General features: G+C 27.3%; 1 protein-coding gene across 9 annotated transcripts in view; it reads left to right on the forward strand.

Annotated features, from left to right (window-relative positions):
- LOC107448774 (uncharacterized) overlaps positions 1–25,627 on the forward strand; it is a 101,840-nt gene that overhangs the window by 57,653 nt on the left and 18,560 nt on the right. For 3 of the 9 annotated variants that reach the window (XM_087151244.1, XM_087151245.1, XM_087151243.1), the window contains exon 2: positions 20,706–20,914. In XM_087151244.1, coding sequence (XP_087007370.1) covers positions 20,722–20,914 — 193 coding nt within the window. In that variant the 5' untranslated portion in view covers positions 20,706–20,721. Of the gene's footprint in view, positions 1–16,652; positions 16,924–19,881; positions 20,177–20,705; positions 20,915–25,627 lie in introns of those variants that run through there. The other 6 variants (XM_087151239.1, XM_087151246.1, XM_087151241.1 and 3 more) reach the window with 5 other exon arrangements.

Here is a 25,627-nt window from a genome sequence, read left to right on the forward strand (position 1 = left end):
AGGAAAATTCGTTTTAGGTTTACATATAAAAATGATTTTTTAGCTCATCGAATTTTAACTGCATAATTACATTTAAGTGGAAAATACGAAGAAAACAATTCGGTAAAATTACGGAACTGTATTGACATTTCTGGTTTTAAAAAAAAAAAAAAAAAAAAAAAAAACATTAACTTGGATAATAAAATTAAAATATATCCTGCATTTAAACTATTTATTTGATAAATTTTCTATTCAAATTGTAAGGGTTTAACAGAAATTCTGGTTTTCACAAATATAGTTCTTATTACCACACATTTAGTAGAAAATACAAAACAGAACAGTTAATTTTATTGAATAAAGGCTTATAAGAAGAAAATGCTCTTAGCTACCATGATTATTTACCATATTTTACCAAAATTTAACAAACATTATAAAATTTTATCTTATTGTCAACCTAAAACATTACCCAAACACTTTGGTAAAAATTATCGAGTTTTTTGGTGTTTCCATAGAGCTAGAATTATGGTAAACTTAGCAATATTTTGATAGTTTTGATCATACATTTTCTCATCTTACAGATCATCCATATATAGTAATTTTTTTACAAGTATAAGAGTTAATAATACTTATTATCGAATGTTAAATTTTCTCTGTATTTCTTTCTATAAACCATAGTAATTTCAAATTTTAAAATCTTGTTGTTTTTGCTCAGAAAAACAAAATTTCAATTCTGTAGAGGAATTTTTGTGTCCAGCAGAACGGCTCATACGATATTTTTTATCACTAAGTGTAGGAGTTAATAATTCTCAAACAAATTATCGATCATAAATTTTCTTCATTCCATCGTAATCCCTGTACACTTCTCTACAGTGCATTGTAATTTGATTGTTCTAAATCTTGCAGTTTTTGCTCTACAAAACAAAATACAGATAATAAAACGTAGATTGAAGTTATCAATGGCGCATACGGCAATAATTTAACTCCGCTGGCTACGCCCTAACGATTTTTTAATTCAGAAAGAAACGCATGGTATTGTAACGTATTATTATTTCTCTACTCAAAGAATTAAGGAGTTTTCCTCCCTAAACATTGCCCGTTCATAAATTTTTCTGTATTGGTTCAAAATTAAATAAAAACAGAGTACATTAATTATTTTTTCCTTCTGAAGTTTTTTGCTAATTTAAGAAATGAAATACAGTTAGAAGTTTCTGAGTTAACTCATAAATATTAAGACACTAAAAAATTTAAATGCATGAATTACAAAAGATCTAACTTTAAATGCATTTGTGTCCAGATGAGAGAAGAATTGAATTTTAATAATTTATGAAGATGCGAAATAAGAAGATTTAACAATTTAATTACCGTTAATTTTTCTTTTAGAGTTTTCTTTTTATATTTTAGCTTTCTTCATTATTGCACGAACCACGAAATATAGTTAATTAAGTAAGTTACCGATTTATTATATCAATTGTTAGAATTATGGCAGGTTGAAACTGATTTCTCGCTTTATAATATTTTAATGTTAATTTTAATTTGAATAATGTTAATTTTAAAACATATGAATGAGAATGAATTTGATTTATTTGAATCATTTACAAGCTCTGGACTGTTCAGATACAAGGAGTTTAAAAATCCAAAAAAGTGCAAAGAATTATGATGCTTTGTTGTACTTATAAAGCATAAAAAGCGAGATCCTCTCCATTTTTAACAAGTTATATTACTAATCAAATAAGACCTTGATATTAAATCAAAAAATATTTTTTTTAAAAATTAGAGTTCATTTATATATTTATTTTTCATTTACTTTTCTAATTTCCCACAAATGGTTGAAAGATTTTTGTTAGATACATTTTAGAAACACAATTTTGATCTGTAAATGACTTTTACGGTGTATTGCTTTTCGCAATCTGCGAAATATGAGAATTTTGCGTTTTTCTGTTATATTTTTGCTTATTTATTTCCTTAGGAAAAAAAATAAACAGTTCAATGAAAAACTTATTACGAGCAATTGAACATAATAGTGGTCTTATGAAAATGTTAAATAATAATAATCGTCAGCAATATAAGGAAAGAAATTAAAACTGAAATTGATGATAGGGGAGATCGATTCAAAACATAAAAAAATAACAAAATATTGGAAAAGTCTGAAGTTCCTCAAGAACTCTGACCCCCAACAGGGTGGGATGTGAGAAACGCATAACCGGACATCGTTAACTTCTCAAGTTACCATACACTAACAAAGAGAGGAAAAGGATCTTTTTTTGAAACAGCTACATTCCATCACCTTCTCGTCCCCCTCAAAGTAAACTTTAACTTCTTAATTCTAAAATAAAGGTCTTTACTTCTTTTACTAACAAATATTTTAATATCATGAAGGGCACACAAATACACTTACAAACTCCTTTTTATTCCTGAAATTCTATTGCATAAAATTGATCATTAAAATTCTTATGATTCTCTTTTTGATATTGACTTTACATTTAATATATGCAGTTAAAAAAAAAAGCGCTAGTTCTTACAACGTACAAAGGTGCTTGCATTACAAACTACTAATTTTAGTGCAATCATTACTAATAATAATTCAAATTATTTTAATTTTATCGAAAACTATTTAAAACAGCACTAATTCGATAATTAATTATTATGATGGGTCGCTCCTGGGAGAGCAACCCCCCTGTGTAAGGAAGGGACAGTGAGTAAACTTTGTTTTTGTTTTTACGAAAATAATTCGAAACAATATTTTCATTTAAGGTTTGTTATAGTAGTGTAAAGATTAAGGTGTTAAAATTCTGAGTTGGAAACTTAAATCCTTTAATTTTCTATTAAGATATGTTTACTGGACTGCTCGAAATTGATTATATGGGGTTTATTTGATATAAACCCCATATAATCAATTTCGGGAGATATTATATTTATTTGAGCTAAGTCAAATAAAGAATGAATAAGTCAATACGGCAAAAAAATTACTCAGCGTAAATTACTCAACGTTGAATTACAAGTTCCTTAAAATAAATATTCTACAAAAAATATAAATATCAAAAAAAATTTTATTTTTTACAAAATAAAGAGTAAAAATTTAATTTAACTATGTCGTATTAGGTAAACTTCGTTATTCCTACTATAATTGCGAAATTTATTATATTTAACTGTAAATAAACTAAGAATAAGTTACTAGATATCAGATATTATTGATATAAAATTTTATTGAAAGATTGGTTTGAACTGTTTTCTAAAAACCGAATTAATCCAAATAAAAAAGATTATTAAAATAAAAAATTAAAAAAAGTATGTGTTATTAAGAGAGAAAAAATATACTTTACAATTACAATTTTGTTAATAAAATGATTAATGAAAGTCAAGGAATACTATTAGTTTAATAACATGAGAGAATTGTAAATGCACTATTCCAGTCACTGGATACCCATTGATCATTTTTTTTCTTGGATAGATCTTTTATAAGGTCGTCATAAATTACAAAAGGTGTCTAAATTAATTTTTATCCTTTTGTCAGTCAATGGGCCAAATTGATAATTAATTCTAGCCAATATACGTTTCGTAGAACAATACAAAATTCTTTTCTTTTTTCAGTATTAATATTTATATAATAATTGCTGCCAAGAAGGAGAACAATAGTTGTGTATAAGTTAACTATAAAAAGATTATAAAATGCTTTAAAGTAATTTAATGTAACACTATTAAAAATACGCTCTGGTGAAAATAAAAAGAAAAAACTCAGTCTGTAAAACAATGAATCCTAAGAATTTCAAAAATTGTCTTCTTTATTTTTTATTATTTCATTTCGAGATGCTTTTTGATTTTCGAGACGCTATCATGATTTTTTTCATGACTCTTAGAATTCTTTACTTAAGATAATAGTGTTGAAGTTTTCGATTAAATTGGTCTAATCGAGGAGTGCGAACGCATGAGAACCTAGAATAATAACATTAACATTGATCATTCCTAAAACATTCTTTTTATATGAAGTTGGAAAAATAGACCGCATTGCTAAATTAACGTGAAACGAGCAGATATTAATAAATTTCCTTCTCTGTCAGAAGACTGAAAAGGTCCCTGACACCGCCACTGTTTTGGGGTTTTCAACTTAACGTTACACTTTATCAAACACTGTTAGATTTAGAAACTTCACATTACGAAGATATGTAGGAGATTGAACGCAAATTGCAATGGAATTAAAAAATAATTCTAAAATTAAGTCAAGATTATTTTTATTCTTAAACTTGTTAGAAAAATAACACGTGGGCCGCTCTATGGCCGCAAGAATTCAGTTTCAGAAGTTAAATTTGGTATGCTGAAAGAGCCAAATTTAGTTTATAACCGTAACATAGAGTCTTTATTTCCTCTTAGAAACTCTTATTTGTTTGAAAGTTATTACAATTTAAAAGGTTCTTCTTAATTTTTTCTTTAACTAATAAATATTTATCGATTGTTGTGGAAAAATTTTTCATTTACGCGATTTTCATAATATCCCTCTTGACTTCATTAAAAATAATAAAAATAAAGAAAAAAAAATATATAGAAAAAGATTAGATGTTGCCAAATATAAAACTTCGACATTTCATACCGACATTTGAAAATATATGTAGAATAAAGAGAAATAAGAATTGTTTCCTATATGATCTGTTAACAAGAAAAAATTACTTCTAATTTATTAATTCTTATTGTGTCGCGCATTCTGCCTTTCTAAATGGTATATTTTTAATCACAGTTATTTATTATTCAAATCCAGCTATCCTTTTTATTCTGTTAAAATTAACAAGTTAATATAATGAACTTAAATAAAAGTATAGTAATTTTATATTAAACAAATAATTTTTAATCGACTTTTCAGGAAAAAAAAAAACTTTTAAGAACATTCTGGAGAAAGGTTTGTACCCAATGCCTCTAGTTCTGAGAGAAAAAAAAATGATTTTGCGCGTGGGCATAAACTGCTTTTTCCATAGAACATCTTCAATGCGTAATAACTCTCGGCGAGACCGTTTTTCCTTATTTTTCATTTGTCAAAACTTAGTAATCCTTAAAATACAACTGCTGGCAATCCAATCGTAATTTTTATTTAAAAAAGTAGAAGAAAACGATTTGTACTTGATCTTCAATTATTTCAAACTTGATGAACGAGAATCAACTACAGGGATTATCGAGCGTAGCGAACAGGTGACGGTGCCTCCATCTAGAAAACAAGGATACATAAAAATAAATTGTGTCGAATAACTATTATCAGTAAGCGTATGATTAATATTTAAAATCGCCTCTAAAAAGGGACTGTAGAAGCTGATAAATTGATAAAAATTTATCTGCTGCAGTCAAGGTATAAATTATCGTCACAATCTGAAAAACATTTAATATATTTAAATATTTGCATGTTTACGAACTATGATCTGTTTTGATTTTTTTTTTTTAAATTAACGTCAAACTTTAACCGGATTTTAATAAATTAATTCTAAAAGAACTGCACTCTTTAAAAAGTAGGTATGAAAATTGGATTCGTTTTGTACTATGAAAATTGCCAAGTCGATTCGGCAGCATGAAATACTATTTCATTTTTCGCCAGTTTATGGTTAAAAGTTAAAAGAGCTCCACTTAGTTCTAATTACATAATCATTCAATTTTGTCCAAATAGTTATGCCTTTTCTAAAATATTGATTTGCAAATTGACCGTTACCAACAGTTTAATTGTTTGTTAATTTAACAGTTTGCAAATTGACCTATATCAACAGTTTAATTGGGCAAACAGATAAAATTTCGGTTCTCTTACCGTTATTTTCATATTTCAGCCATATTTCTGCTATTGTTTCCTAAGATTTAAAACACAGCACAATTTTAAAATTTGTTAACCCCAAAACCCCTTGTGAGAAAAAACAATGTTTTTAATTCATGTATAGGAAACATTTTGCAAATGACGTTTGAAAATGGATAAATGTGTGTTTATTATTTTGTATTGTTATGTTTCTTTCATTTTTCTACAACTAGGGAACATTATTGGAGAATGAGTAATTTTTCACACAATGCATTTTTATTTAAATTTTATATCGACTTCATAGAAGAAAAAATCGTTAACTTTTTTTAAATCATGCTATAACTTTTGTATTTTTTCCAGCTTTAAATACGATGCTATTTTGATTAACACTTGAATTGAAGTATGTGATGAATGTAAGTGTAAAGAAAGATTGAAACAGAGAAATTTAATGTTTAATTTTGTCTAATTTGCTATTAAAAGAATTGAGTTTTAAAATAAAACTCAATAACGTAATTCTGGTTTTAAATAACTATTCCGCGATTTAATTGGTAAAGGTAATATGCAGTAGAACATTTTTTATTTATGTCACATTTTATGCTAGAATAAATAGTGCAGACCCTTGCCACACATGAATGATAGATTTGCTTTTTTTTAGTAAGCAGAAACTTTTGTTGGAGGGTTGTCCTTGGGTGGGGGAGGGATATGGTTTCCGCAGAGTCCGCGGGGGGTTATGCCTCGACTCATTCGCTGGACAGAAGCCGTACCGACAGTCATTCTGTGTAAATTGGCGAAATTCTATCAAAGTTAAAAGAAAGGCAACCCTACAAGACCCGACACTTTATATTTTCTGCCATCTATCGGCAGGAATCGAAAACACGTCTAAAGTAAAAAATAAAAAAACAGCGCCATCTATGTATTGCATTCAAAACAGTTATTTTTCCCTTAATGTATATAAACTATTTTAAAAATAAATATAATACTGCATGAAAAAATATTTTTGTTATGCGAATAAAAAATAAATATAATTAACGTTTAAAGTATAATTTTTATTTTTATCTATATTCTGTATTATAAGCTTAGAGAAAAAAATTATTTGCTTAATATTTTGAAGTTTAATTAATAAAAATATCCAAATGTATTTTTATTATTTAAAAACGTATTTTGAAGAATAAAATTTCCTAAGCAATTATTACCTTCAAGTATTGCTTAAAAGTTTACGGAAAAAAAAGTTACTTACTTTATTGGACTAGACCTTTGCTATAACCAATCAGAAAATTTAAACACGATTTTTTTAAAATTCAAAATTCCTAAGACCATTTAAACTATTTTGAATTCAGTTTTTAAGAAGTAAGTGATTGAACTAAGATATTAAGTTTAAAATGAACATTAAAATAAAAAAAAATAAAAAACAGTTTATATAAATGAAAAGTTTACTATTTTAAATGGTACACATTCATTATTACAAAATACTTAAATTGTAATAAAAATTAGTAAATTAATGTAATAAAAAAGCATATTTCATTAAAAATCCTTGCTCTAAATTCAAGATATTTATAATTTCAAGGAGGATATAAGCAATTTACAATATTTTTTTCTATTTATTTTCTATAAATGGATTTTTTTATTTACATGAATTTTGAACTTACCAATTCATTTTTGTTTTAAAGAATGTTTAAAAAAAGAATCATAGTCTGGAAAAAATTCATGTTAATTTCATTTGATTAATTTCATTGTTCTAGTTAAAAGTATTAATATTTATTCGTATTTTTAAGGGAATATGTATTCAATTTTTCTTGAAAGTAACAAATATATTATATTTCAAGTTAAAAATTATACTTCAGAAAATGATTTCAAAAAGAAAAAATTAAAAAAAAAATTATATATATTTATTTAAAAATTGTAATCAAATTTAAAATGATTATTTTTTATTAAAATTACTTTTTTAAAAAATATAATAGGTAATGCCACAGAAAGTATATTTAGATTATAATAAAATAATAAAATTCTAGTTTTTAATATTCTATTTAAAAAATTAGCAGTTTTCAAAGAATAATAAAAACTGTTTTTTTCCTCTCAAAAAATACGGTTAATGTTTTATGAATTTTTTTCCTTTCTCTCCTGATTTTTTTCAAAGTTTTGAGTTAAAAGCACATTTTTTACCAACTCTGCATCTATTCATTATTAATCAATTGTAACATTACATTTAATTAACGGTATACAATAAAGGTCCTGTAACTAATTAAGTGTAAGAGGCCAAACAGCGGTATACAATAAAGGTCCTGTAACTAATTTAGTGTAAGAGGCCAAACAACGGTTTTATTTTTCCGGGCCTGTATAAGTGAGGAGTTATTCCGCCTCTTCCTGAAATGCCTCAAAACAAACGATAAAGGACCCTATTGTACTTGCCTTTTGCCGTTATCCTACCTAGAATGCCAGCTTACGGCCTTACGTTTGCCGTGAGGTGTGTGCTTACTGGGTATATTGTTGAACAAGCCGTCCTCGGAGACGGGTAAAATTTCTGAGTTTTTTCGAGCCCTGCTTTTAGCCCTTTCGACCTTTTCTTCACTTTTCACACAGGAGTGTAAAGCCACGTGTTGGTTGCACGGTCCCTTACTTGGTTCTTTTGTCCGCCAATAATTCCTTAGGGGATTGGGCGAGAAACAGCCCACTTTTTTTTTCATTGGCTTTCCTGATACTCCTTTTTTTGTTTTGACCCTCGTTGGTTATTTTACAACGAGACGGAGTTTTCTTAAGGCGATGCATGACGAAGAAAATAGGAGAATGACAATTATTTTAATGACAAGATTTTTGTTGAGTTATAAAATAAAAAAAAATTCGAGATACCTTGCGGAAAATTTTGGTTAAGAACGTTTTGTGCTTAATGAAATGATGAAATATGAAAGTTATCTTGTGAAAGTATCTACCAATATGTCAAAACGATATAACAACAAATAAACGGATGTATATAATAGTGATCTGTGCTCTGTGTTTTTTTTCCATCAATACAGCAATCGCTGTATCATCGCCATGTTGGGTGAGTAGTCATTTCTATTAATAGCTAGCACAGATGATATTCGATCTCACAAGAATGTGGTTACCTTAATTTTTTTATATGCATTTCTCCTTATCATTTTGTGCATTTCCTTATCATTGTATCGTTTTTTTTTGTTTCATCCCCTTATTTCTAAATTTATGACGCAATGGACCTATTGGGTTATTTGGTACTCGACAATGCTGTACCGCCACTATTCGGCCTATTTAAACGCAATGTAAGAAATAATATGCAACAGTGCTCTATTGATTTAATTATTAATTAGTTAAATTCCTCATACATTCTTGTGGGCTCACCTTGTCACATACACAACCTGTTTATTACTTTTATTAAGATTTCATGTGTGTAAAATTCAATTGTCTCGCTATTTTATTGAGATGCAAACATCAATCTTATAAATCCTTATTTTTTTTAATCTTAACTATTTTATTTTATATTTATAACCGTCGTTGAACAGCCGACCCAATTTCATGGGCTTACGACTACTTACGTTCAACTCCGTAGCCTTGTAATTTTGAACCAATCCAGAAGACAAGGAAACTCCTGGATCAGTACCCCCAGAAGTTTTGATTTGTTGTGGGAATATGGAGGACTTTGAGACTCGACAGATTTAGTGTGCATCAGTCACCATTTACTACACGGGGAGTCTTCGGCCGGCGAGGATCGAACCCACGACCTCTTGGATATGGGCCCAGCGCCCTACCGACCAGGCTATCCCGGCCCTAATCTTAACTATTGTTATTAATTTTAAATTCATAACGCACATTAAATAAACAAATAAAATCATAACTTTAAGAGACATGGTTGAATGCTGGACATACGCAAGACAAAGTGTGTAATGACACGTCCATTATCTCGTCAAAACAGGCATTTTTATCTGGTCTGTCTACAGCAATGTTTCCCAAACTTATGTCTTTTGAGTACCCTTTCTAAATTTTTCGTAACGCTGTGTAACACTAATAAAAAAAAAAATTATGTAATTTTTATTATAAAAAAGTTGCCCAAACGTTAAAAATCACAACTGGCTGTTGACACCACTAATTATTAACTTTATCTCTGCAAAAAATAGCCAATAGAAAAATGCGCAATAGTAAATTTTCATGGCTAGCTTTGTTTTTAAATAAAATATTTGAAATTTTCGCTTGTTGCAAGATATTTCGCGTAAGAACACGTACCCCTGGGGGTACGCGTACCACACTTTGAGAAACACTGGTCTACAGGATTAAAATCGCCTTCTGACAAAGGTGAGAGACTTATTATTACGCACATTGGCTGCGATGCAGGCTTTTTAAAAGAAGGACTTCTACTTTTTAAATCGAACAAGAACAAGGATTACCTTAAGAGGACGCGATACCCAGATAAAAAACCGGAATTGGCAAAATCAGAGTTGTAATAGTCACCCTTTGGGGGCGTCGCTTTGAGGGAGGAGTGAATTGGTACAGTGACAGTGATATATGATAGAGGGTCAGTTAAACTATCCCATCCTTCCCTTAGCAAAACTGAACAATATAAGCATTAGTTTCGAAAAGTGATTCTGGGTACGCGGTCTTTTATTTTTAAACCCATTCTTAGTTTCGTTGTGAAATATCCAGAATAGACATTCTAACTATTTATTTGTATGTAAATAGGTGTTTACAAGATAATGGGGATTACTTATATCTTACAATTAATTCGTTTCAAATTAAAACACCAAGAAGAATATAAATTTTTATTAATGTGTGTGGAATTAATGGAATTAATTAAAGTAACTTAGTTTTAATAATCGGAGCTAGAACTGCTAATTATATTGAGCTGTAAATATATGAAGAAATATAATTATAAAAATTCTGAAAAATACATAATTTATTGAAACGTAGGCAATTTATTAAGTCATAATACAGAATTGAAAAAATTATTAAAACTTATACTAATATAATAAAAAGTTATAAAAATAAAAAAATAAGAATTAATTATAAAATATGATAAAAGAAAAATCAAACGCTTTTTAAATTGCATCAAAGAAAATTTTTGTTTTGATGTATCTTTTTCAAACTTACATTCACCATCCGGGAAAATTTTATTTTCTGTAAATAAGTATAATAATTTCTCAATAAATTTTTTAATTTATTTATATTGCTTTGTAATTTTGCTGAATTACAAATTACATTGTTTTGTATTTGTCTGAGAATTTTTCTCCTTTCATTTTCAATAGTTTAAGACACATACGTATATTAGAATATGGGTGTGTGTTTGTGCAAAGGAAAAAGAAAATTTAAAAATAAATATTTCTACACAAAAATAATTTTTTATTTTTTTCCGTTTCAATAATTTTATATTCTTTTCTGTTTCATACATTTCAATCTCCATTTGAATTATTAAAATTTCTGTTTGAGTATTATTTATTTTTGTATTTTAGTATTATTTATTTACTCTCCTTTTTTAAAGCGAATTCTCACCACATGTTCCATATTACTTCAGCCTCAGAAAGATGGAATTCAGATGAAACATCTGTTAGCGTATAGTTTGATAATCAACGAATTAAAAAAAAATTTCCCCTCGATTTTTATTTTTCTGTTATTCTACTTTGTTCTCTAAAGTTTTAAAATTTTGTTTTGATCACATCTTGAATTCTTTACTTTCATTTTAATTGTGTATCTATGAGCACACACCTGTTCATACAGATACATATAAAAGCTAAGAGACACTATATTTAAAAAAAAAAATGGTCATTTTGTTATTTTGGGTGTTTAAATTCAGTGAAGAAAATTTTCTCTAACTACTTTTTTGATGTATGAAACATATGTTTTGTAACATATGTTTGAAACATATGTTACTTTTTTGTTGTTATTTACGTAATGAAATATAAACTTATTTATAACGCAGATAAGTTTGCAGACATATGTCAGAACTTCGCAAACACAAAAATAAATAATAAATCAAAAATAGAGAAAATGACTGTAATATTACAAAAAACTCTAATTTTGTGGGCGAAGCATGCAATTAAAAAAACTCTCTAATTAAAAGCATAAAAAATCTTTATTTATAACCATCCTGATCTTTTACTTCCGTATAATCAAGATAAAAACATAAAAAGGAAAAAATAAAAAATTTAAATTACAAAATAGAGCAAATATAAATAGTTTACATGTGTGCATTACAAACAGTATAACTTGAGTCACAAGAAATGTATAATTGCAATAGATTTATTATGTTTACATATGGTGACAAAATGAGGGCTAAAAGCAAGAACACAACTCTTACTTTATCACAGATGGAAAAAAGGAATGTAATATCAAAAAGTTAATTAAAGGTAAAATTGGCAAAGTAAATAATACAATGCTAATTATGGGCATTTTGTAGTAGTTAAAAGTCGAAGTAAACATTTATTTTCTTAAAGTGAACATTTTTCTGTTAATTTTAAATAGCCATCGAAATATCCTGCAAGATATAAAAACGTGTTTCTCAACAAAAGATTTTTAATATAATTTTCTTTAAAAAAGTTTTTAAAGATAAAAGCTATTTTGCAATAAAATACTAAAAATTGGTGTTATATTTTTTTTTCTAAAAATTTTAATGCAACTCGCTAATATCACCTACATACTCCCCTATCCCCATTGTCTCATGATTAAATTAATCTGAATACATTGTATGTTATTAAATTTATGGTATGTCTTAATGGATTAAAATAAATTAATTGTGACATAAATTAAAAATTGATTTATCCAAAATGTAGTTTTAGCGATGATTATTTGAATACATATAAAGTAACGACTTTTAATAGCAAGTCTGTCAAATTGCTATAACTACTTATTTTAGAGAATAATAATTCTGATTCAATAATTGCAAATAATGCTGACAAAAAAACAAAAGAAAAGAAAAGAATACTAAAATATAGAATTAAAATATAAAGTCAGGCAAGAATAAATAAAGTAAATAGGCATTATGATGAGCAGGCAATAAAAATTTTAAGAAATGTTAAAATATAATATTCATGTTTAAATCTAGCATTAGTATATAAAACAAAATAAATAAAAATCTGAGCAACAACATGTGTTGCTGAGAAATATAGAGCATTTGCGAGAAGGAAAATTATAATATACAATCGTTGACACTGTGAAAACAAAATTTTACTGAGAAAACTCATGATAGTAGGCAATTCTGTAAACTAGCACAAGTATTTTTTCGGGCAAACTCATGGTCCTAAATAAATGTGGAAATTTTGAAGATAAAATATGAGTAACTAAAACAAATAATAGTGGAAAAAAAATTCTTTTCAAGAATATACACTATGATGTACAGTTGCAAACATTAAATTTGAAAATAATAATAATAATAATATATATATGTACATTTAGCACTGTCAGCAATGTGAAGAAAATATAACATTATTAATAAAATCTGGAAATACTATACAAAATAAAAATCTGGATGCTGAGACATAAGAAGCACTTGCTAAAGGGAAGGGAAAATTAAAATGTATGTATATGCATGTATATGTATGTATGTATATGCATGTATATGTATGTATATGCATATATATATATATATATATATATATATATATATATATATATATATATATATATATATATATATATATATATATATATATATATATATATATATATATATTGGTGGCATTATTAATTATAAATTTAAAATTACGAAAATTAAACTGCGATTTTTGAATTCTTTTCATTAATAGCTGCAATTATGTACTGTGGGTTTCTTATAGGAAGTGATCTTGTAAAACGAGGATCAATTATTTCTGGCAGCAGGCAGTCGAAATAGAAATTTATTCACAATAACATACAATTAACTTAATGTTTTTATATAGAATTTAATTACTTTATTTGGGTAACCATTGTTTTTTTTTTATCAAATTTTGTCTATTTGTTTTTTGGATAACTAAACATTACTACATAATCTTTTAATTCTACACATTTGATTAAAAATGGTATTAAAATAGATATTTTTAAGAACATTAGAATTCCAAATAATTTATTTGCCTTAAAATAAAAATAATTTCTTTTATAAAATAGACCAACAAAGCAGATATTTTCTCCTTTTATAATACCCAAATCCAAAAAATTAAAGCTATCATTATGATTACGAAGCGAGGTTAATTCCTAGGGGTAAATATTATTAAATAAAAGAGTATATTCATGAAAATTGAAGATAATTAAATCATCAATAAATCTAAAAACAAATTTAATATTAAGAGTACAATTTCTTTTTTTTAGTGCAAACAAAAAATTAGCTAAGAGAGATGAAACGTTAGGTCCTTCCGGTATTCCATCAACTAGGAAAAAAAAAATATCTTTTCCATTTTAAAGATAATTATTGAAAAGACAAAAATTAATTGGAATTTCCCAATAATCAAAATCGCAATTAAAGATTTTTTCAAAACATAGTAATAATTCAAAAGAACATCTTTTAGTTTAGAAAGGGGAATGCTATTGAAAAGATCTTGGAAATCATAAGTGGCAATAGAATTAATTTTATTATGTTTAATAAATTCTAAAATCGGTGGATTATTAGTGATAATCCAAGAAAAATCCTCTTTAATAATATTGTTGATAATTTTATTTAAGTAGTTAAAGAAAAAGGTGCCAAGTTTAATTAGGAAAGTATTAGACCCACATGTGACTGTTCTGAAATTTATTGTAATTTTATGAAATTTAGGACTGATATTTAAGTAAAGAAATTTCATATTGCTAGTTTCAATTTTTAACCTCTTATATAAAGTTAAAAAAAATTTTATGACAATATTATAATTTAAATTACGAAGTTTAAAATTTTTACTATTTTTTAACTCCGTATTTAAAAGTGCTACATAAATTTTTTTACAGAAGATTGCATAATTATTGTTAGCTTAATTGATATATATAATTAACTAATTAAATATATTTATCCTACAATGTTTTGATAAGTTGTTATTGCCAAAATTAAGAAGAAAAAATAATAATAAATAACATAAGAAAATTCGAAAGAAAGTCTTCCATCCTAACTCATTTTAAAGAAAGAGAATGAAATAAAAACTGTTTTCAACCACAACAGAAGACCCCAAGGCTATTTAACCCCTCAACTATTCAAAGAAAGTAAAGAGGCTTTTCTCCTAACCCCCCAAAAGATCTCCCCACTAGAACTTTTACTCGTATTGGTAAATGAAGGGAGGACAGATGGGAGGCGTGGTTTAGGCTCTTTTCCCAATTTTTTTAAGAATTTTTTCATCTTTCTTTCCTAATAACACATTTCATAATTGAAGAAAATAATTACTAGTTATTTCTTCTGGTAGCTTGAAATGTATAGTTCGAGTAAGTGAACTCAAAAATAAGGATTTACTAAATGAATTTTGATAAAAAACGGATTTCAAGAAGATGTCTCTATTACCGATATTTAAACTCCATTAATAATTTAAAATTTATGGTAAAACAAAAAGTGATTTCATAAGACCTTAGAGTAAACTATGAACTTTCAAATGCTGAAAGAATTTTTCCAAAATATCAAAATGCAAAAAAGTTATTAGCAAATGAAGCTCCCATAGAAAAAGCATTAGCAGCTGGCATTGAGAGGGTAGGTATTGCGTCCTCTTAAGGATATGAATGCAGCGTGTTTCGAAGAATGGTTCGAGAAAATTCTACCCTTTCTAGAGCCGAACTCTGCCGTTGTGATGGACAATGCACCATATCACTCTCGTAAAGAAGAAAAAATTCCTTACACATTCATCGCCAAAGCAAGTAATTAAAGACTGGCTAAAATCTAAAAACATTGTTAGTGAGGAACAAGGTATGCTAAAAACATAACTACTGGATATAATGAAGGCTCATAAGCACAGATTTCACAAATTCGTGGTGGATGAACTTGCTAGACGCAATAATATAATGATTTTAAGGCTTCCCCCCTATCACGCTGAATTGAATCCAATTGAGCTGATTTGAGCCCAAATGAAAGGTTTAGTGACCAAAGAAGACAAAACTTTCAAGTTATCGGAAGTAGAAGGATTGTGCATGAGAAGTTTAAATGAAATTGGAGTTGAAAAGTGGAAAAATTGCATTGAGCATACTCAGAAAATCGAAAAAGAGATGTGGGATTTGGACGAAGCCATCGAAAACACTGTTAATTCTCAAGTCATAAATAAATATTCCAACGACGAGGATTCTACAAGTTCTGAGAGTGAATCCTGAGATATGTTTAATTTTTAATGATATAATTATTCGTTATTATCCATGATTAATTCATCGTTAATACAGTAATTCTTAAAATTCTGTTCTTTTCTGCGTAGTTTAATATAATTATTTTTGTTTTCGGTACAGTTGTTAATTAATTACAGAAATTCAAATGTTACGTAAAATTAAATAATTTTGATACTTCATTCTATTTTCAAAAACCTATAGAATTCAAGGTTTACAAACTGCTTTTTTTATAGGTTAAGTAGGTATATTTTTCTTAACAAAAGATTTTGTGAGATATATAAAAAAGTTCCAAGTTTCTTTTAGTGTAATTATTTTCGTAATACTTCCATTAGAAAAATAAGGATAACAGTTTAAAAATACAAATAAATGCAGTTCCTTCAAATATATTTTTAAATCAATCGGTGAAACATAAAACTATTTTAAATATTTAACTTATAAAAAATTTTAAAAAAATTTTAATTATGAAAATAAAAAGTATTTTTTTAATATATTTTTTCTATTCTATACGACTTTTACGATGGAATTATAAAAGTTATGCTTTTCATAGATATTTATGTAAAGTATATTAAAATTAATTTAATTTAAACTTTAAAAAAAAACTACATCAAAACTATTCTCAAAGTAAAATTATGTGTTTACTGAAACAATTAGAAACGTATTTTAATTTTGCACTTTCTTATCCAATTTGAAGGTATGAAAAACCGAATATCGCTTTTCTATAAAAGCGAAAGCTCTGTCGATTCAAACGAAATCGCCCATTCAGCGAAGAAACCGTTGAAGAGGCAAACGTTGGCGATCAAACAGCAACCCTTATGTTTACTTCCGTTATCAGTTCTCTTTAAACAGGTGAGCCTTGAAATAACTCTTATTTTATCAAGATCAAAAGTTTGTACTCGTTTAAATCACACTAATATTCTTTTATTCAAAATATTATTTTTCATTTCGTGTGAGCAAAATCAATGGTAAGTGTTTTTTCCTTTCTTTTTTGCACTGTTTTTTCAAGGAAGTTTGACGAATGGAATGACCATTTTTTTTAATTCAAGATTTCATTTCAAATCATTATCTAATATTTAAATTAGCTCAGCCGAAAATCCATAGAAAGTTTAATCTTATCAACTGATGTAAAGGGATAGTTATAAACTTTACAAGCACTTAGTTGTTGTTGAATGTTAAAAGTGACGTAATACGATTTTCAAAATAAAATTCTTGCTTTTGAGTTTCAGGAAAATCTTAAAGTGATACTTCATTCGCTATCGCAATGAACTGTAGGGGGCGTTGTTGTATGAGACGAATACCTGCGATTTCTATATGAACAGTCATTCAGTTACGCTGGAGACTTCATTAATGTAGCGTGTAGCATTGTAACGTTCCTTCTTTATTGTGGCTTATTAAATTTAAAAAAGAGAAGTTTTTGATATTTTTTCTTATGGAAAAGAAAACAAAATAATATTTCTTGTTTTTAGATAAGGAACATCTAAAACACATCGGAAAAATATCTCTACATAAATAAAAATAAATATGTATATTCTTATAAGAGTTAAAATCTAATTCCCGAGAAGTAGTTTTACTGAATTTAATAAAATAACATGAAAGGCTTTTTTAAAATTTACATTCCATAGTTTTAAGAATCATATTACTTCAAAAATTAAAATGAACAAAAAGTATACATAAGCCTCATAATTTTATAAAATTTAATTTGGTAAAAAAAGTTTTTTGACAACAATTCTTATCGAAAAATTTTAAGTTTCAATAAAAAAATCATTATTTAAAAAACGTAAAGTAAAGAAGGTTACCAAACAGAAAGAAAAAAAAACAATTCTTTTTTGAAGCCATTTTTTTGTGCTACGAAAATTCGTCTTTGGGATATGCCAAAAACAAAACAAGATGCAATTTTATTTTTTCAGGAGCGAAATATTTTACCAAAAAAAAAAAAAAAAAAAAACAGACAAAGAACGAAAATGTACCAATTCCTATGACATGAAACTTTATCATGGTAAACGTACTTTTTGGAAATGTTATTTCATTTGAAATCTTATTTATTAGAGTTAATAAAGCGAAGCATCAGGTGAAGGAAAATAGAGATTGTTTTGAATCTATGTTAAACTCTATATCGGCCCCTTTCCCACCGAAATCAGATTGACTACTTTGATTTTAAATTAAGTGTTTCATTTTATGATTTGTCGCAAAAATTTTAGGTGTAGATTGGCGGCATTCAAAAACCGCCAAATCTGTAGCTGTGGTGGCCTTAATACATAAGTACCGAATTTTTATTCCATACTTTTCAGAATCATATTACCTTAAACATTAGAACATGCAGGAAGTATACATAAACACATAATGTTATGCCATTTAATTTTTCAAAAAAAGTATTTTGACAACAATTTTTATTTAAAAACCATAAACTAAAAAACGTAAAACAAAGAATTCGCAGGATAAAAAACGATTTTAAAAATTCCTCATATTAAAATTAAAAAAACTGTCATATAGTTTCTTTTTTTTATTCTTATAGTTCTTAATCAGACGTAAAAAACCATTCTGTAGAGAACTATCATCAAATAAATAAAAAAAAAATTTACAAGCAAATTTTTTATTATGAAAATCATAGCACTTACCTGATTTATAAATCCGGAGAATTCCAATATGATATGTTCTTTGTTTGAAAACTTTTTTCTCAAATAATATATACATAGTTTATCCCTTCATTACTTTTAGATAACATACCACACAGCAAAATATTATAATTATAAGATCTCGATATGAATTTTAATATGTAACTTAAAAACAGAATAGCTGAATTCTAGTTGAAGTTATTCTTTCATAAATAAAAAATACTTACCAAGAAAACGATAAAAATTTATTAATAATCATCACAAATCGCACTATTTCAAGTAATTTGGATGATTTTCTATTGTTGTTTTCAGAATTATATAGATACAGAAGTATACACTATTCTATAACGAAGAAGAATATTCTATAACTCTTACAGTTCTGAATTCACATTTATTGATTGGAATGAAGAAAGCAATGTTGACTTCACTTTGATTTGTAAAGGATTGAAGTCATAAAAAATGTCTTTTAACGTAATATACACATCTGTAATAGTATGCGAGTCCGAAATCGGAAGTTAACAGTTGCAAGTTTGTTGATAATAGAAATTAAAAATTATTGAGGAATTTTTCTTCAAATGTTTGGCGTGTTCTGTTCCTGAAAGATTTGCCAATATTCTGGAGAGTTTTTTCTTGGCCTTTTCCTTAGGGAAATTTTGCTTCTTATTTGCTGCTGAAAAATGGCGTCTGATTCTGCCAATGATTTTGATAGAACTAAATGAAAAGTTAATAAATTAATGCTTGATATTTTCAGGCTCCCGTTAAAGGGCATACTCGAGCGTTTCGATCGCGAATTGAAAAGTATAAACATTTAAAGCTCGTTGCAATATTTATTTATTAAAGTAAATATTTATTTGTTTTATTTCAGTTCTTGTACAATCAGTTGATTATTGTATGGTATTTGCTTCCAGGAACTAAGGGTATTAACTAGTTACATGACATATATTGCAACTCTTAACGTTACAGTACTTATACTTTCATACTTGGGAGTTTAATTTTTTTTACATATTCGTTAATTACTAGATGAATTTCAGTAGAACAATATTAGCGAAATTATTTGGACATTGTATTCTAGTTTTAGTGGGCTTGATTCTTGTATTTACTAATCGTCAATGTTAAACGCTTGTTTTTTTAATGTTTATATTATTTCCTTCTCATTTATTTCGTATTTACTTGTATTCTTTTTATTACCAATCCATAATTCTGTTTCACTATTGTATTATTAAAATATAAAAATTAATTCTAGCATTAGAATTAATATAAATGTTACTTATATTTAAATTGGTTTCGGCTTAAAATAATTTTTTATTGCAGAGAGTATGTGAGTGATCAGAAACAAACTAGTCTAAAGATTGCTTAAGTGCCGAATTTTCGTTTTTGTAAAAATTAGGCCAATAGTCCGAATTTCTAACCATACCTGTCCGCGATAAAGCACTGAAATATTTTACTGGCATTTTGAATAAATCGAGTTGAGAAACACTGATATAGAAGGCGGATGACTCACATAATTTCTCCAAATAAATGCTCAATAGGATGATACAGAGGGTCAATGCAACAGAGTGGACACTCTAATGTTCCTGAAACAATTCTTTACAATGCTAGGAATATGGTAAGTCACATTATTTGTGTAAACTATCCCTACCCTTTGAATTAAATCCTCATTTTTAAATTATGTACTTGGTCAATAACATATAAAATATTCTCAGTAGAAAACGAATCATGGGTTAGAGTCCCTTTGCCGTCAGGCTAACTGTGGGAGGTTTTTCTTTCCATGTGACGCAAATGCGTGTTAGTTCCATTCAAAAGTCCTCCACGAATGCAAATTTCTCCCAATACTTGAACCAAGAGTTCTGGATTGTCTTCTAGATTGGGTTCTAAACCACAAGGCTACGGAGTTGAACATTACTAGTAGTAAACCCAAAAAATAGAGTCGGCTGCTCAACGATGGTTATAAAACAAAATAACAATGTGTAATAATGGTTTCTTATTCAGACTGCTACACAGCGAAGTCTTATGACTAAACACTATTGCTCCAACGACAATACATAAAGCTTATATTAAATGAGGAAAAAAATTATTGGTAATTTTCATACACTTTTTTAAATGCATTTCAAAATAAATGCTTTTTTTATTTTTAGAAAAGCCAACATAAAGATGAAATTAATAGGCTTCGAAAGCTACATGAGCTGGATAGTAACCATTGGAAGTTGCATCATCAACTGCACTTCCCAAACTCCACATAGGATAGCTGGATTGATGTATGTGTCGATTGTTGAGTACTACGAAACTGACAGAGAAACAGCTTCACTTCCAATTCTGATTTTTATCATTGTAAGATGTCTCGGAGGTACGTATAAATTAGTAAAATGAAATTTCAATGAAAGTTAAAATGTAAAATTAAAGCCTACGTGGAGGTTGATTACGAGACAAACAGAGAAACAACCTGAATTCCAATTTAGATTTTAGTCATCGTAAGATTTCTTGAAAATATAAATTAGAAGTAATGCTCTAAAAATGTAAAATTGACGCATGAATTGAATTTATGAGGTTAACTACGAGACAAATAAAAAAACAGCTCCCATATCAATATTGCTTTAGTCATTGAAGGGAAGAATAAATTAATTGTAATGCTTTTTCAATGAAAGTTGAGAATTTAAAATTGAAGCATATTTGGCTTTATGAGATTGATTACGAGACAGGCAGAAAAACAGCTTCAATTACAATTCGACTTAAATCATAGTAAGACGTCTTGGAGATACATTCAGAGTTGGCCAAAAATGTAATCGATTACATTTTTTGATTACAGTAATCAATTACTTGTAATCATGATTACAATTTTCAAAAATTTTGATTACAGCTGTAATCATGATTACAATATTGATTACAGTAATCAATTACTTGTAATCATGATTACAATTTTGATTACAGTAATCAATTACTTGTAATCATGATTACAAGTAATTGCGATTACAAGTAATCACAACAAAAACGATTACAAGTAATTATGATTACAAGTAATCAAAATATATGATTACATGTAATTTGATTACATGTAATTATGATTACATGTAATCTAATTACACGATTACAAGACAATTGTATTCGTATAAATGATTATATTTTACAGTAGATAGTAGAATGTATTTTATAATGATACATTTTGCACGTATAACATGTACTGCATTTTGAACGTATTTGTATACGTACAAATGAATGTAACTAAAATGTATGTACATATGATTTTATCTAGTGCATATGTTCAGACATTTTAGTTTCACACACATGTACATACACTTATATTGTAGGTATAAAATATATGTACGTATGTATATAGATAATAATTACGTATGTATGTGCAAGCAACGTAGACATGTACATTTATACACAATGAATATATGCATTTTATGCAAATATTTGTGTATGTAAAATGTATATCTATGTTCATGTACGCATGTATATACAAGTACTTGTGTTTGTACGAACATACATACATTGTCTGTACAATGTATGTCCCATGCATGTATGTGCAATTTATTTATGAGCAGTACAATATATGTATGCATGTACAATATAGGTATATCTGTAGGATGTACAATATATGTATGTATACATGTACATGATATGCATGTCCAGTGTATTTATGTACATGTACATAATATGTTCATGCTCAATGTAAGTATCCAAATATGCATAATACATTCGTGTACGATTGTACGTACATTGGGCGCATTTATATTTCACATATGTTCATACATGCATTCGACATGCATAACGTACATACATACACACATTTGAGATGCATATATTGTTCAGATGTATGTACAGTCCGCAAAAAAAAAAAACGAATCACCCTGAATAACTTTCGTTCTAATGATCGGATTTTCACGAACTAAGTGTCAATCTTAATGGTTCCTGGGGGTGACCTCAAATATGTTAATTAATTAGTGCTAACTATTAATTAAGTTACGAAATCAGACACAAAAACGTACTTTCTCTGAATAAACATATATTTTTTTTACATATTTGGAATGTAGACCCTTGAATTAGTGGGGGTAGACAAAATTTTAAAAAAATTGGGTGGTAAATTGGGCCGCAATAAAGGTTTATATATTTGGCGATAGTTCAGAAAACCGCCAAAAAAAGTCGCCTGCGCAAATAAATATTTTAAGATAACCCATTGACTAATTCAAAAGAGGAGTGTTTAATTTTACTAGGTTGCTACGCAACCAAACTCTGATAGTAAAAAAATTTAAATAATGTTCAGTGATTGCTCGGAGGGGCTTAATTTATTGTTAATAGAAAATATCTCGAAGTTTCCAGGCCATAAACAATTTTTTTAGGGGATTTCTGTCCAAAAAGCAAAAAAAATATTATTTTAATCTCCTTTGAAAAGTAAATTTGAATCGATTTATAAATTATTTATGATAGTTTTTAGAATTTAAATACATGAACTTTTTATCTGATATTATTTAGATTACACTGTTTTTACTATATTTATTCGAGGATTTTATACTAAAATATAATGAGCATAACTTATTATAGCTATATACAAAATTTTAGGGATAATCATTTTTACAGTTTTAATCGAGTCTTCTAGGCAAGAAAGTTTGAAGAAAAAAAGTGCTTGAAAAATAAAATGTAGATTGTATAATAATTCTAATGCACAAGGCTTTCTATAATTTACGATATTTCTTTTTTCCATAACTCAAGGAATTGCTGAATGTTTAGTGGCATCTTAAAAAGATTGAAATATGTTATGTTTAAGAATAAGATATTGAAATAATATGTTGCAAATTGTAGGATTCATTGTTTAAAAAATCGCTTCATTCTACTTGATATTTAGGTTACATCGTTTCCTTTGGATAAAGATGATTAGTAAATAGCATCCTCATGTTCCGATACATTCTGAAACTTATACGTTCGCAAATTCACCATAAAATGTCGCACAGCATATTCTTCAATTACGATAAGCTACATTTACCACCAAATACTGCTAATATGGTTATTTTTGCTTTCTCATATATATCTGATGATCTCTTTTTAAACAGAGCTCGTAAGATCCTTAAGATACTGAAATGGGGGCACAAAACCTTAAGAGATAAAATATTTAATTTCATTAACTCAAAATATCTGGTGTCAAAATGTTAATTTTTAAGTTAAATATAACTTTTACAATATTGATGTTCTTACATTTTTAAAGATCACACGAATCCTGATAAAATATTAAAATGCATATGTTTACTTTAACTAGTGTAAAATCCTTATCAAAATAATGATCAAGATCCAAATGTAAAACAGTATAATTGACGATAAAAACTCAACAACTGGCTTCAAAACATATGAAGAGGGAAGTAAAAGTCGACATGTTTCGAGTTTTCAAATATAATCGCCCATTCTCAAGACTTGTCGGGCTTGGATAACTTGTGACTTTTATTATTGGACGCTCAAAGCATGTCTATTTTTATTATCATCTATTATTTTTTTAAATCAATGAAGTTTTTATATTTTCGATTCAGTTTCTTGGGATTATCCACTTAGTTACACAACATATTAAATTATTTCACTTGATATTAAAATAAGTTTACATATGTTAAAAGCACAGGTTCTTAGATTGATAAAATAATAATTCACTACTTTGTAAAAAAATTAATGCAGTAAAAAAAAATTTTTTTTCTTTTGCTGCAAGCCTTAACTTTTTAGTTTAAGGTCATAAAAAAATTCCGTTTACAATTGAAATTTCAAAAGTCGAATGTGAAAATGGAATGTCCCCTAGTACCAGGAATCGAAATTAAATAGTAACAAGGACAACTTTTTTAAACAAGTTAGCGTTTCCGTCCTACTCGAAGTTGTTTGAAAAGGTATTTTTTATATATCGATTCCAAAGTTTATTCTACATATATTTCAGGGTATACTTTCGGAGTATTTCGATCGAGTTTATTTTTACACCCTTATTTGCTTAAAATTATTAAATAATTTACTTAAAATAAATTATTCAAGCTACATGATTTAATGCATTTATAGTATAATAATAAACGGAGCTTCCGACGCATATCCTTAACCTTAATACCGCTATCATTAAATAAATGGAATAAGCTTAGATAAATAATAAAAGTTAATTTTTCCCTCGTGTAATTTTCAAGGAATAATATGTTTCGATCAAGCAGATTTCATTCTGGAAATAGCGAAATAATTGAGTAGGTCCCTTGGAGCAATATCATTCTTATCCTCTTTTGACGAAATATAGGAAAAATTAGTTTTCACAGTTTCTGTAAAAAGTATGTTAGCCTACTTGCCACGTTTTTTTTTATTAAAATAAGGTCGGAAATTGTGTATTGTGTGCACAGCTTCGGAATCCTTACAGATTTCAATTTTATTATTTCCTGAATAACAAAATTAGGCATTTTCCTGATAACAAATTATACTGCAATAATATCTTGGAAATCATGCTAAAGTAAAAAATTAAACTAAATAGTTTAGTATATTATCAGAAAAAAAATCTACTTGGTATCATAAAGAGTAAAAGATATAATGAAATAATTAGTGAATCACACGTGGTCAGATAATTAAAAATTTAATTTCACAACTAAGATAGTAGGACGACATTTAAGATACTGAGATATTTTAAGACACTAAAAAAATTCGCTACGTATTCCACAGCTTTTTATGTTCGGTATCTTTATCCTCTTTGTAGTGACTTATAAAACATCAACACTATTTTAGACAATCTAAGTTGAAGTCACAAGAAACAAAAAAAAAGACAATCAATAATTTATATTCTTTTTTCAAAAAAAAAATAGTATGCTAACCAAATAATCAGCTGTTTTGCATTAAATAATTTTAAACAGCTGAATGTTTTTAATTTCTTAACAAGGTTTTATTCTTAGCTAGCAGACAATAATTCTTTAAAAAAAACTTGACTATAATTTGAAAAGGAAACCTAAATTAAGGAAAATCTAAATTAAAGTTCTAAAAAAATTATTAGTATATTAATGAAGAAATAATAAACGTAAAATGGAAAAGAATAAGAATTTTAAAATTTTATTAAATAGTTTGTAAAATA

This window comes from Parasteatoda tepidariorum, chromosome 9, assembly GCF_982258835.1.
Source record: "Parasteatoda tepidariorum strain Cologne lab strain chromosome 9, Ptep-v5.0, whole genome shotgun sequence".
NCBI classification, from domain to species: Eukaryota; Metazoa; Arthropoda; class Arachnida; order Araneae; family Theridiidae; genus Parasteatoda; species Parasteatoda tepidariorum.